General features: G+C 38.1%; 2 protein-coding genes across 4 annotated transcripts; one reads left to right on the top strand and one right to left on the bottom strand.

Annotated features, from left to right (window-relative positions):
- Window positions 1-126: 126 nt before the first annotated feature.
- On the top strand, window positions 127-6,411 carry rab9b (RAB9B, member RAS oncogene family). 2 transcript variants are annotated; one of them, XM_060885088.1, is made up of 2 exons: window positions 127-245; window positions 3,457-6,411. In XM_060885088.1, the coding sequence occupies exon 2, from the start codon at window positions 3,486-3,488 to the stop codon at window positions 4,101-4,103; it is 618 nt and encodes a 205-aa protein (XP_060741071.1). In that variant the 5' UTR covers window positions 127-245; window positions 3,457-3,485; the 3' UTR covers window positions 4,104-6,411. The 2 variants fall into 2 exon arrangements, with proteins under 2 accessions (XP_060741071.1, XP_060741070.1); XM_060885087.1 differs by lacking the exon at window positions 127-245 and adding an exon at window positions 2,623-2,727.
- A 153-nt stretch (window positions 6,412-6,564) lies between these two features.
- Window positions 6,565-14,103, bottom strand: plp1a (proteolipid protein 1a). 2 transcript variants are annotated; one of them, XM_060885085.1, is made up of 7 exons: window positions 13,952-14,103; window positions 12,241-12,427; window positions 11,817-11,973; window positions 11,351-11,519; window positions 9,915-9,988; window positions 9,702-9,767; window positions 6,565-6,947 (listed from the first exon to the last, which is right to left on the bottom strand). In XM_060885085.1, the coding sequence occupies exons 1-7, from the start codon at window positions 13,953-13,955 to the stop codon at window positions 6,789-6,791; spliced, it is 816 nt and encodes a 271-aa protein (XP_060741068.1). In that variant the 5' UTR covers window positions 13,956-14,103; the 3' UTR covers window positions 6,565-6,788. The 2 variants fall into 2 exon arrangements, with proteins under 2 accessions (XP_060741068.1, XP_060741069.1); XM_060885086.1 differs by having other exon boundaries at window positions 6,808-8,405.
- Between the last annotated feature and the right edge of the window lie 638 nt (window positions 14,104-14,741).

Here is a 14,741-nt window from a genome sequence, read left to right as displayed (position 1 = left end):
CGATAAACAACGAAAAGAAACAAAATTGAGAAAAAGAGAATATGTACGAATGTTTTTTTTCATTTACAATAGTGTTATTCTAGAAATGATTTTTTGCCTTTTGTTCTGTAGAGCTGTAATTTAAAACTATCGTCCCAGGAAAAGGTGGACTTTAGGACCAAGGGCAGACAGAGATGGTCAGGACACGCAGGCTGGAGCGCGAGCGCGTCAAATCTCAGCAGCAGGGACGTGACATACACAATGAGGTAATTTCGAGACAATAACAGAAAAAAGTGCATAAACTCACAACATGGCTCGTTGTTCTATTTGGACATGCAGTTATCTATTGTGGTTTAACATATTTACGTTGAGTTAGAGTATAATTATGACGCGAAACGTCAGTAATGCTTACCGGTAATGAACACTGCAGTGGATGATGTACTGTAGCTAGCTAGCATTAGCACTAGCATTGGCACTAGCGTTGGCACTAGCGTTAGCGGTTGTATTTAGCTAAGACGGTTTTAACAACAATAACAAACAAAACAAAAACAAAACATATAAAATAATACTACGACAATTGTCGGCGTTTCGAGAAATAACCTAGCCGAAATGCTCAGAATAATTTTAGCATCAAGCAAAAAACAGTCGGTAATTGGTGTTTTGCGCATGCGCGAAGCTCAACCGTACCCTATTTAGTGCTCTTACTTACCGAATAGATATTTACCCAGAGCTGAAATTACTGTTTACAGGTATTGGGCTTAAACAAAAATAAAAATGACGTGTAGGTTCTGACTGTTGTACTGCAGTGTCAATGAGAGAATCAGTTTTAATCAGAATGTCTTGTTTTCTCTTTCAGAATTAACAGATTTTTTCCACTGCACCTGTACTAAACGTAGGATTTTTTTATTGACCACTTTGGGGGAAAAAAAAAACAAAAAAACTACTACTTACAGTGGTTGTTGATTTCTGATATTAAATATTTATTGTGATCATAAATTTATAACTGCTAAGATACTCAAACAATAAAGGTTTTCTAATGAGACGAACATGAAATAATGTCTCCCTGATGGTGCTCAGTGTTTATCCAACTTTAGAGGTTTCCTGTGTCACCATATAGTGTCAGGTAGAAACCGAGGTGTGTCTGTTTATGTGCCCAAATGCATGATGTACAGCGATTCTAGAAAGTCTGTAAACCATTTAAGAATATCTGGATTTTAGCGTTAAATATAACCTGAATGTGATCAGATCCTAAAGAGAAACAAATAATAGTTTCTACATTTATTGGTTAAGCAAAATTATCCAACATTTAAATATATTTTTTGCACAACAGTATGTAGAGCTTTGCGTTCAGCAACTGATATAATCCCCATGAGCAGCAATATCTTTAACCGAACATTACAGTAAATGGTGTTCAATCGTGCACGAACGGCTGGAGGAATTTTTCTCCTTACAACATCATTCAGCTCAATGATGATGGTGGTCCTGCAATGGGTCCTTCTACAACATTTCTGTTGTGATATGGTCTGGACATTGATTTGGCAATTCCAAAAAATTTTAATCTTTTAATCATTATAAATCTTAAACCATTCTTTGTAGACTCACTTATGTGCCTAGGGTCATTTGTCTTGTTGCGTGACCCTTGTGAGGTTAAGATTCAGTTAACAGATTGATACTCTGAGTTTCCCCTGGAGAATGTGTACAATTAGGAATTCATCCATCACTAATAGCAATAGTACTCGAGCCCCACGCCATGATACCATCACCCCATGCTTCACAAAAGAGAATAGATTCTTATGTTGGATTGCAGTGTTTTTCTGCCACGCATAACACTTAAATTAAACCAAAAAGTCTTATTTTGGATTATTTGTTCATAAAACCTTCTTCAATTAAGCTTCTATAATAAGTTTTTCCTATAATATTGTTCCCGGTGCGTTTGGTCGGGTTTTTGCTTGGAAGTGTAACAGTGGTGCTGAATTTCCTCCATCACCTACCTCAGTAGATTGGTTGAAGCCAGACTCTATTAGAAATGATTTTGTAATCTTTTCCAGCCTGCTGAGCATTGATGGCTCTCTTCCCGAGGTCCTCAGGAATCTTCTTTTATTGAAGCATGGCACACTTTTCTAAACTTGCTTTATGAAGAATAGATATTGATCGTGAAGGCCCAATTTATGTTCTGAAAACACGGGAAGGCCTGCTAAACTCACGGCTGATTGTCATCCCCTTGGTTGAAACAACTGACTTCAATTACACCTGTAAATGAACTCGTACTCCTAGAAGTTCATGTGTTTTCAGACAGATATGTAAAGTTGGATAATTTTGCTCAATAAATACATGTTAAAGCTATTGGCATCATTTGTTTAATTGGGTTCTTTTCAGGAAAGGACAAATTATACAAATTTTGAGAATAATTTACAAATTGTTTGATTGGAAATTTAAATAAATGTAGAATATCTGCATAAATGATTAAACATGTAAAATAAGTAAACAGGAAGTAAACTGATTTCCACTAAAGATAAGCAAGTATGCAGAGATTTGTTGATTGAAAAGATGGAACATTTCTTTTATTCTTCTGCAAAATACAAACTACTGTCTTCGGCCAATCTCTGTCTCATATAACAGGGAGGTTCCCCGGTCCAAAGTCTGAGCGTCATCTAGCCAGATAAACACGCCAGAACCAAGACTGTTTAGTTCACACAGCGTTCTTCTGTAGAGATTTATTCAGCATGCTGGGGGTCGATTTGCAAGCAGGTTAGAGTTTTGTGAGTCATGTGGAATACAGTTGTTGGATCTCTTTTAATAAATAGCAGTATTTACTTTAGCATTATTTACCTGAATACCAGTATTTTAATTTAATAGAGTCTTACTGACGAGTCGTAGACTGCATTTAAAGCTCTGTTATATTTTGACCAGTCAGATTCAATATAAACTGAAACACTGAGTTTTTCTTGCCTTGTTTGTAAGAGTCAAATCATTTACAGTCTGTTGAAATGTCTGCAAAGCTTTAGGGTCAACTGTGTGAGGAATCAAATACACAATGGTAACTTGACGAACCACTTCTACGTGTACATATGTGCACAAGTAGAGAATTTAATATTAAGCAATGACATCTTTTCCAGCATTTTGTCTCTATCATTTTCTCTGTTGTAAGAATGTAAATTTCCTTCAAATGTGTTTTTAGTCTGAAGGTGCCACAGCACATGCCACAGTGTGCTACATAATACAGACCAAATAATCAATGATGAAATTAGTTGACACTTGTTATGATTAAATTTCATTGATTTTATTGATTAGTTGTCACAGCCCCAGGTAGGAGACTTGCTCAAGGGCCCGGTTCTGGGGCTTAACCACCTTCGAATTACTATCAGGAATCTTTACTAAACCTGTGTAAAGTGTGGTAACTGGTAATAGCTAAAAATGAGCTACCAGCAGATTTAATAATGATTCATTTATTCTGCATGCTTGTGTGCGTCTCTGTAGGTCACGTTGAGCCTGCCGTCTCTGGCATCATGAGCGGCAAGAGCCTCCTCCTGAAGGTCATCCTGCTTGGTGATGGCGGTGTGGGCAAGAGCTCGCTGATGAATCGTTATGTGAGCGACCGATTCGATTCACATTCGTTCCACACCATCGGCGTGGAATTCCTGAATCGCGACCTGGAGGTGGACGGGCGTCCTGTCACGCTGCAGATTTGGGACACTGCGGGTCAAGAGCGCTTCAGGAGCCTACGCACACCATTCTACCGTGGCGCCGACTGTTGTTTACTGACATTCGCTGTGGACGATGCACAGAGCTTCCACAACCTAAGTGCCTGGAAGCAGGAGTTTGTGCGCTATTCGGATGTGCGTGAGCCTGAGCGCTTCCCCTTCGTCGTGCTCGGAAACAAGGTGGACAAGGTTGAGGACGGAGAACGGCAGATACCTGAGGAGGAGGCACGCGCCTGGTGCCAGGAGAACGGCCACTGTCCGTACTTCGAGACTAGTGCAAAAGACGACACCAATGTAAGCGCAGCCTTTGAGGCCGCTGTGCGTGAAGTGCTGGCCTGCGAAGATCACGTTGATCACACTTTGCTCGGAAGCACCATTGACCTGCACGGCAACCGCAAGGCATCCCGCGCTTCCTGTTGCTGATGGTCTCGCTGAGATTAAAGGCTTCAAATGGTGTTAACATACTAGATGCTTCTCATCGCTGCCTGCTCCTGTAAAGGTCAATGTAATGAAATGGGAAAAGATACAGGGCATTGTAGAGTCTTGATGGGAGGACTTTATAGGTTTATCTAGGTACAGATGCTAGAGAAGTGCTCATACAGTGTTACTGGTACAGTTTGTTTTGGCCTGCTTCTCTACATGCATTTGCAAAAGAGCCAGTGGTATGATGAAGGAGGGGCATGTCCTCAGTCTGAGGTTATACTGGACTTAACTTACTGGAGTAAGATCTGTAACCCATACAGTGTCTGTGTGTGTGTGTCTGTGTGTGTGTCTGTGTGTCTGTGTGTGTGTGTGTGTGTGTGTGTGTGTAAGTGTGTGTAAGACACCACACAGGAACATCTTCGGATAAAAAAATCGTTGCTGTGTTGCATTAACCTTGTGAATGCTCCTAATCTCTGCCTACACTCACAAAAGGACAGCGGTACGATAAGAATGCAGCATAACCTTGACTGCATATCATTTCTGGCTTGATTAGTGAGAGAAATTGCACACTTTGTGTCTATGATATGCTATAGTATCTAACTGTTTCCTACCAGAGGCTCTTGTGCTGCACAGGGTTTTTGAACATTTCTCTTCCTGAAGGTCACTTGTTTCTTCTTTATCAGAATGATTGTGTTTTCAGTTCTGTTGTGATGATATACAGGAGCCTAACCACAAAGTTCCTGATTCTGCTTTTGTTCTACAAGTTTATTCTGTTTTATGGTTTATGTATGAACACGAATTATTTTTATTTATACAGACGCTATGGTACTTTGTTTTAAGGTTGCCTGACACTGGAGCAGTTGTGAAGCATGTACCATACTGTGTCACACTAAAAATAAGGGCTGTCTCATTCAAAAAAAAAAAAGAGCTGTGGCCCTTTCTATAGAGTGCAGTCACATCAGAGTCTAGTAAACTATTAAGATTTGCTATTAAGTCAGCATTAATGTGCTTTTGTTGCATTTAACCATCAGGAACATTTGTGCTCTGGGTCAGCGGTTTTATGTCTCATTGTTTTGCTGCCTTTTACTTTTAAATGGCAAAAAAAAAGTAATAATTTTTTTGCTAATCTGAATGTGAAAAAAATGTAACCAAAGCACACTTGTCTTGAATTTGTGTTGCAAAAGGTACTTGTGCACAGTCGTTTGTTTTCAGACATATTTGGTACACAATGCTTTGATATTGTTAAGGTATTTAACACCCCTCCCCAACCCTTAATCCCATGAGATATTGACCTGTCTTTCTGAGTAAAACAGAACTCGTACAAATTTTGATATCTACTATTGCTGTGTATATTTAAGCAACAGATGTAGCTCATCAGTCCTTTACTAACTAAAAAAAAAATGGCCATGTTGCATTAACCTAAAGTAAGGCCCTTGCCTCTGCTTGCTCTTGCATGTAAACTCCACCATTTGCTTTATTCAACTGTCCTGCTAACGGATCATGTAGTGGCCTATACGAGTCGCAAATCTCCCTCCATTTATCGCAGGTTCTTTCTCAGAGGTTTAATGAGGATGGTTCACTGTGAAACAGCATCAGTTTCAGCACAACGTCTCCTCTCACGCTAACTACAGCTCCGTCCTTATTTCTTCTCTGCTGTGGAAAACGTTGAACTGCCGAAAGCTGATAGCATTATAAGTTAAGGTACCTGAATGTCATGTGTTCACTGTGATTTGGATCCAGTTTTAAATGTTATTACCTTGTTTGGAGTTCTTTTTATTTGTTATAAGTGTTGTGTTCTAGGGAAAGTGTCTGTTGTTGCATATACTGAAATGAGTTTTTGATTTATTTACCAATTCCTTTAAAAATGGCTGTAAATGATTTTGAAGTTTGTTAACTAAGACTTCTGTTATGTTGCAATAATCCATGTTTACTTCTTTTTTGTGTGCTGTTTGTGTATTTTGGAATACTAGTTAAAGTTCTGACAAAATATTGCTTTGTAAATCTGCCACAAGTCCAGCTATTTATTAGTACAGTGGCTTTGTTCATGCTAAATGTTGTATGGGTTGTACTTAATGTTTCTGACATACAACATTAATCCATCACCACAGTATTTGCTTAATGTGCTTGGAACAGAGCTCAAATTGTATAACGATCCTGAAGAACAGGCGAGTTTCTTCAACCGTCCAGCCCAGCGCCTGGCATCATATCGGTCTCGGCAATAAAGGTAGTCAGCACTTTTGTTTACAAACCGAACTAATGCAGTTGGCAGATATCCAGTACCGTGTGAATAAACCTTTCAACTGACCAACACTGTGTGGTTTGCTTCACTGACAAGATAATGTTCATCTTAGAAGAAAAAAAATCATTCAAAACCACTTAGAGGAACATCAAGGTGTGTATTTTCACAGAGATCCCCAAATTACATCATATTTTAAGTGTCCAAAATAAATCACTGAGATACTTAAGCTTAAAAAAAAAAAAAAAAGCCAAAAAAAAAAATCTTTTAAGCAAGATAATACCAAGCTTTGAAATTAAAGCACTTCATTAGCATTGTAGCATCCAGTATGACATGTAATGCATAACATTTACTATAATGGTCTATTTTTGCTTTCAAACTAAACATACTTGCTTAACTTCTAGTATATTAGCCAAAACAGGCCTGAATGTTTCAGGGAAATCCTGCCGTTATGCATCAGTAGGCTTGGTGGCGTAAGGAGAACTGATACTGCCACTGTGATGTTTCGAGATCCTGCTGAACAGCACATCTCTCCTCTCCCCTTTCATTCTGTATCGTTGGTCTCTTAGCAGAATCTGCCACTTAGCCAGGTGCAGAGGACAGTGAATCTGCCAAAGAGAAAAAGAAACTATCCACATCCTCTACACGAACCCTGGTGGATCTACACAGACCTCTTACTGAGGCCTCTTTCTCACACAGAACAATACACCTCATCTGATTTCCTTTATTTATGACCAAACTCGTGGGGATGCTCTCGCCATTTGACTTACAAAACACTTAACAAATATTGCTAGTAAAATAAAACAACAATTTGATGCATAACGTGTAAATAAGGATTAGTAAAAAAAAAAATAAAATAATTGTGTGTTACACAATAACTACTATTTTCTCCTGATAGTTACAGGGATGGACAATAAACTGTTCCCCCCATATGGACAGTCAGTTTGAGATGAACACGGCTGCCACTAGGGGGAGCCTGAGCACTCACCATGTCTTCAGAAATCAGTGTTAAATATTGAAAACTATCAGCAAATGATTGACTGTTTGTGAATTTGATATTTGTGGTGCTGCGTTGCCTCTAAAGACTCTCAGCGAATATGTAAAGCTGATTATCCCGATATACGTTTGTCCTCCCCCTTGTTTCAAACCAACATTCGTCTCAAAATTGCCCGCAACTCTATTATTCTCTGGACTGTGAGAAAAAAGTGCTGAGGTCACAGCAAGTCAGTCCATATTCACATGTCTAGACACCATGGTGACCAGATGTGAAAGGTTATCACCATAGTAACATGCTTGTCCATCCCAAGTACATATAAAAGAAACATTTAAACAATATGCGCTATTCAGTTTCTCACATATTAAATCAGTTATTTCTGTTTACTAAAACAAATCTAAAAAAAAAGAACTAAACCTTGCTATTCAACTATAGAGTAACACTAGATAACATCCATGGTGGACGGGATTGGAGGGAAACTAACATCCCACGGCTTGTAAGGGATGTAGGCACTTTTATAGAAAAGACAAAAATGCTATTTTCAAAATCACAAATATAAACAGCAAAAGATATATTAAAACAATAAAGGGGAAAAAAGTGAGATAAATCCTCTACTAAACATCTCAGTACCAAACACCATGCAACCCTGTGCTTCCTGTCCAACTGAGTCATTTGTCCATCAGGGAAGAAAAAGGCACTAACAAAGGCACAATAAAATCGTGGCACAACAATCTTACAGTAAAGCAGTGTTACAGTCACTGGTATTTTAATAGTCTGTTGTCCTGTCTCAAGAACAACAGCAGCCTCCAGGGTTCACATTTACATCATTACCTTCTGGACAAACGCTCAGCAGTGTGTCAGTCAAACAAGAAGAAAGTCTTAGAAGGAGAAACAGAGATGTTGAACAGGTAGGTGAAGAAATTCCTTCTGTCCTTCCATACGGTGCAGAGTGGACAGAAACAGCATGGATTGCAGGAAAGGACAGAGAATGTTAACACCGTGCAGCTAAGCCTTTCCTTCCCAGATAACGTAGAACAGTGAAATTATAGGTAGTGGAGACTGTATACGTGAGCTACAGAGAGAAAAGCAGAGAGGACACAAAATGTAGGAATTAGCAGCGAGTGTCAGGTTGATCACTGTAGGAGTAGTAAACTATAACGAAAAAGAATAATAATTAACAGAAACCGTGTCCTAGTTTACATCTAAAACAACAAGCAGAAGTTAAAACCTTGCATTACTAAATATTGTAAAATCAAAAACACCAAAAAACCCAACATTAGCAAAACAACAACAATAAAAAGGGCACTTTTTATTTTTTTGATAAAGCATCAAATTCTCAAATCAGATTGGTTTTGGTTAGACGGTGTTGATTAATTTTCCACACCAGTAGTACTGACAGTAGACCTGGCTGTAATACAATCACAGCATTATATAAATACACTCATTTTACAATGTTTTTGTTTTTATTGCAACAAGCCATTTACAGGGACTTGGATGGTGGATGTTCTACATAATCTAACTAATACTAACAGATTAAAAGCATTAAAAGTATAATAACTGATAAGATAAAGTTTCTTTAACATTTATAGGACTAAGTACGTACAAGTTATAGCAAGAGGAGTAGCACTTTTTAGCTGTTAATATGTTTTCCACACTTCTACAGGAAATTCTTTAGGACAGACCTTTGCGCTTCCTGGTTTCTCTGTAATATGATCATCTGCATTTTTCCCCTCTTAGTAATTCCAAAAGAGTATTAAATAAAGACAGACTGGTAAGGATTTATAGTTTAATAGTTTATAACTGCTAGAATGTAAGTGCTAACAGGAACTACCCTGTTTTACAGATATTGCACAATAATATTTTAACTATAATAAATACAATAGTATAATTCATTAAGAATTTGATACTGTAATCTTCCAATCAAATTGCTGTGGTACAAGAAGAATAAAAGACTAAGACTGCACTGAAAATGATCTATTTGGGGATAGTAAGAGGAACTCTGCATCACATCACCCTATCACGTCTTTCTTAACTTATCCAGTGCCTGTTTATGCAAAAGCTAAAACTTTTGCCCTGTTGTGGCTTTTATGCCCATGCTGGCACTAATGAGAAACCTGTGTGCAGAAAAGTCACATGCAGACACATCATACAGTCATGACATTCTCACACTGCTGAGAAATATGCCAAAATCCTGGCAGAAAAATACACAAAACCGCTGTGCTCTTTTCTTTATGGGAAGACGCAGCTGAGCTCATAACTAATGGAGGATTTGAATTCTTCTCCACCTACAGCTGGGATACACCATCACTGGGACACACGACTAATTGTTTGTAGCATTTCAGACCGCGGTTTTGGGCTTGTTACTCACCAGAGCCAATAATGTAATTCCAGCTCCAGCGAAGGCAGCAATGTAGAGGTCGTAGGTCAAGAAAAACTGTGAAACAGAACAACGGGATTTACCGAGTCAGAGCTGTAAGCACTAATGTGTGATGTCAGATCTATCTATGGCAAGACATTGAAGCTGATCCTCTAAGGATTCACTAGAAGTAACAATCACATTTTGCCCTCAGGCATCACTTACCTCCCGTGTTTTGCATACGTTGGACAAGGTCATCCCACAAGCTTTTCCTGGCACAGTGTTCCATGGAAGTAAACCTGGAGACAGAAAAAGCTCATTTTAAATAATGCAAAGTCAATAAATATTCCATGGCAACTCGACGCATCAGAGCTACAAACAGATATGATCATGGGCATAAGACAGTGCACCCGTAGAAAGGTATGTTTATCGGGAGCTAAATAACAATGGTGAGATCTTTAACTTCTATAAGCAAACAAATAACTTCAGGTAACATGGTAACAAAATACACACGACAGATTTGAGAAAAAAAACGTAAACCAACATTCAGATACCAGGTGGGGAAAAAAACAAGTAACCCTATAATTCAGTATCATTTAAAACCACCTTTAACCTGCACACACTTGTCACAATATGACCTTTTAGACAAATGACCTCACATTTGTCTCAAAATTATACCAGTATAAAATGAAGCTCATAGTTTTCTCAATGACTGCAAATTTCCCAGCTCCTGTGGCTGCAAAAACAAGCCTGAATCTCAAAACCTTGCTCGACAGTCTTTTTCTAGTAGTGCTGTAAAGAACATTAACATATAATGTGCTTACTGAGGCCTGTAGGTCACACGATGTTGGGGTTTTTCTTTATATCGCTGAGCATTAAACAGTGTGGCCTTGAACAGAAGAGCACTTCTGAGGAGATGTGTTCAAGGTTCTCCATTTACAACTAATCCTTCTTACTGTAGAAGCTGAATTTTAAATAGTTTGGAGATGGCCTTACAACTCTTCCCAGACTCATGAACAGTAACAATTCTCTGTGGTCTCAAGTTCTGCTTTCCTAGGAGGTAGGAATGAATATTCATTCATTCATTCATTCATTCATTCATTCATTCATTCATCTTCTACCGCTTATCCGAACAGGTAGTAATATTGATTACCAAATTTTGTGCAATTCTTTGTGTAACACCTGGCTGCTAATTACTATAATATTGTAGGACATATTTTCATATGGTTTCTGAAAGTTGGTTTATTTTTTTGAGAAAATAACTACATATTGAAATCTTTTGTGTCTGTTTGTGTAAGGAAATTATTTGATAACTGATATACAGAAACACAGAACTGATGGAGAGTGCACTTTCTTTTGCCACGACTGTACACGGTCCATGCACAGCCCATTTTCTGACCTCCAATAATTAATTATTTGATTAAATATTTGTAAGCAGGTGTAGAAGAAAACACAACAGAGCCCAGTCTCTCCATAATATGCACAGACACACACACACGTGCCCTAATAACCAGCCAATTTCACACATATTATGGCAGCAACCAAAAGACAACCTTGGAATTTTAATCAGCATTACAAGAGCCCAAATCAAATCCCGGAGCTGTCAGGAGGCAAAACAAGTGTGATGAAGACATTAAAAGCATCAAGTGTGAGTTCATTACCAAATTGTCTGGCATCCATGCACAGCTGGTTAATGCTTGACGGTGTCTCAGAGAGAAAGTCGATGGTGCGACAGGTCGCAGCCATATTGTAGAAAAAGTAGACAGGAAGTGCAGAAAAAGCAAAGACCAGCAGCCAGATGACGGCGAGGAAATACGTGATCACAATGAACTGTGAAGAAAAAAAAACACACATTAGTTGGTGTCCTTATATCCCCTCACCACCTGCTAAATCTCTTTCTCTCTCTCTCTCACACACAGTCAATATTGGGACTGTTTTAGGTGCTTCCTGTCAAGCTAGGTTTTTGTCTATTAGAGAGAAAAAAGGTCAATTTCAAGCCAGAAGTTACTCCAGAAAAGACATAATTCCAATAAACTCTGAAACAGAACCCTTGCTAGTAAAAAAAAAAAAAAAAACAACACCCTTTATAGAAGAAAATACACAGATACACAAACAAACTGTCCTTACTGTTGTACTGAGACAGCGGCCACACACGGTGCTCCTGAACTCGCCAAACGTTTGCTTTGCCGCGCTGGTTGTGTAAAAGCCTTCAGCCAGCAGTGCAATGCAGTAGAGAAAGAAAAAGCTGGCCAGGCCATAGATAATGTACTGGAAATACTCAATACTGAGAGAGAGAAAAATTGAAAAGAAATGTACATTGTATGTATTATTATATGTGAAGACAAAGTATATGCATCCAGGATCTCTAGAGCTCTAGTAATGGATCAATTTTAGTCTTCTACAGTAGAATGCATATCATAAGAGACTTCTTTCAGATACTTGTTCAAAATGGCCTCCATTTAGCTTAGAAGAGGACATTTCACATGCTCTCTATACACAATCCTAGATAAGCACTTTCCATTACATGGAAAATGAAATACATGGCATTTACAGGTAGGCTAGTGTGATGTAGTCCTGCGGGTTGCGGGCGAAGTAGGTCTCGATAAGCCTCTCGGTCTCCGTGAGCGCCTGGTGCCCACAGCCACAGAACAGTGCAATGCCAGAGAAGCAGAGGAGAGTTGCTACCACAGATGTGTAAGGCACTCCTCCCAGACACCGCATGCAGCACTCATAACAACCTACAATACAAAAACGTATGTTTTTAATCTCCTTATCAAATCTCCTTTTCTTTCTATAATACCAAGGCTTGTTTGTATTGCATAGTTTTCCCCACTCTATTTCCTAAGCTAGGAAACTACTTCAAGCTTCACTGCTTTTTTTATTAGCTGCTTATTATCTGAGTAACTTTCTCATTAAAAAGCATTTTTATATATATATATATATATATATATATATATATATATATATATATATATATATATATATATATATATATATATATTCATTGTATATAATCCCAAAAATCCTAGCTTAGCACTCTCATACAGGCATATATTTGCTCAATACAAGTATTGTATGGTTCCTTGTCCACCAGTGACTTTCCAGTGGTGACACCAATCACAATGGTTTAAAAATAGTACAAATTAGCACAGATAAACTATTCATGATATTTTCAATGAGTGAATATCCATCCTATGTTGGAAACACTGAAGCATTCACTTGCACCAGCTGGGTGCATAAAACTGCTTATCGAATAAGTTACAAACAAGCAGGGATTTTTCTCATTATGAATATTGGGGTGCACCACAGCCCACAGAGTGTGAGAAAAAAGGGAGGACCAAGGCACCAAGGGAGAGTGGCTCCTTTTGTGGTTCCATTGACAATGTTCTTTGTCTCAAAGCAGCTTGGGGGCACAAGGGCAAGCAATGTTGACGCAAACAAAAGGCCACAGCCACCTCGGACACAAACAGATCTACTTTTGAAAGCTGGCATGGAGGGGAGGGGAGGTGACGGCTTGTGACTGCGGGTGCAGAAAGGGTGCTGGGGGAGGTGCTGGTAGATCCTTCCCAGGATGATACAACAAAAAAAGGAGCTACTTGCACCCATGATGCCCTGGGAGGGACAGAAGGTGCATGGCAGGGTTTAGGTCTAACATAATGGTGGATGAAGAAGGGCTTTACAGAGCTTGTGTTCACCCTTCCATTCATTCAGCCCCAGCAACTTGTATTTCTTCAGACAATAAATGTTCATTTAAAAGGCAGAATTTTCATAGAAATGAGAAAATCGATGTTTGTGGAGGCAGCACAAGATGATGCTAACATCACCATCATTACAGTCAAGGTAAAACAAGTGGAAGACGTTTTTAATCCCACCAAGAGGATGAACAGAAACACAAACCCTATCTGAGGGGAATTAATTCCAGCATTCATGACTTTAACCGTATTACAAACAAACAAACAAACAAACAAACAAACAAACAAACAAGGGGAATTAATTCCAGCATTCATGACTTTAACCATATTATAAACAAACAAACAAACAAACAAACAAGGGGAATTAATTCCAGCATTCATGACTTTAACCGTATTACAAACAAACAAAAACATAAAACGGGAATTTATTCCAGCATTCATGACTTTAACCATATTATAAACAAACAAACAAACAAACAAATGGATTTAACTGGACCATAACAAAGTTACATACAGCAGGTTGGTAAAGAAATACTATAACTACTACTACTATTAATAATAATAACTCACCCATTACTGAAGAAGGTGTTGAGTTGAGTTTGGTGCTGTGTTTGGATGATATGAACAACAGATCCACAGCTCAGCACTTATTAAAGCCCAGCCTCTGTGTGTCTCAGACAAAGCACAGAGGACGATGACGGCGGCTACAATTCGCTTTTCAATGAAGATCACTAGAATGGAAGGTTTCAACCCCAAGCTGGATGAATAATGAGGAGGTCAGGACTTTCTGTGCTCCAACCACAGAGGAGACGTCAATTTGCATTGCGTTTTTTTTTTAAAACCCACTTCTGGAAATAACGTTGATTAACAGAAGAACCAAATCAAATCTAGTTATACTTAGACCCAGAACATTACATTGCATATTAAAGTTCGACTCACGTGATTTCACGTGAGCAGTTTGCATGAATTTAGGAGGAGAAAGTAGCTAAAAAATTCGCCAAGTGACGTCAAAGACTCATTTGCATACGGATTGACTAGAGTTTTAACAGAATAGAAAATAATAGATTTTTATTATTATTATTTTTTTTAGAAATAACTCTTTAATCATACAACCACAAACCAGGAATTGTATTTACACAATGTTAAACCAAGTACTATTTACAAACTACTATAATTTCTATCAACTTATATTTACTTATATATACTTACATTATTTACTTAAAACACATACTTACTTATTTATATTTCAATTTGCACATTTATATTTCAATTTGCACATTTTCCCACTGTACATACAACTGTCTATATTATATATATATATATATATATATATATATATATATATATATATATATATATA

Source organism: Tachysurus vachellii, chromosome 13 (genome assembly GCF_030014155.1).
Source record: "Tachysurus vachellii isolate PV-2020 chromosome 13, HZAU_Pvac_v1, whole genome shotgun sequence".
In the NCBI taxonomy this organism is placed as follows: domain Eukaryota; kingdom Metazoa; phylum Chordata; class Actinopteri; order Siluriformes; family Bagridae; genus Tachysurus; species Tachysurus vachellii.
The sequence above is the reverse complement of the archived record's forward strand: the minus strand, read 5'-3'. Positions and strand labels throughout refer to the sequence as shown.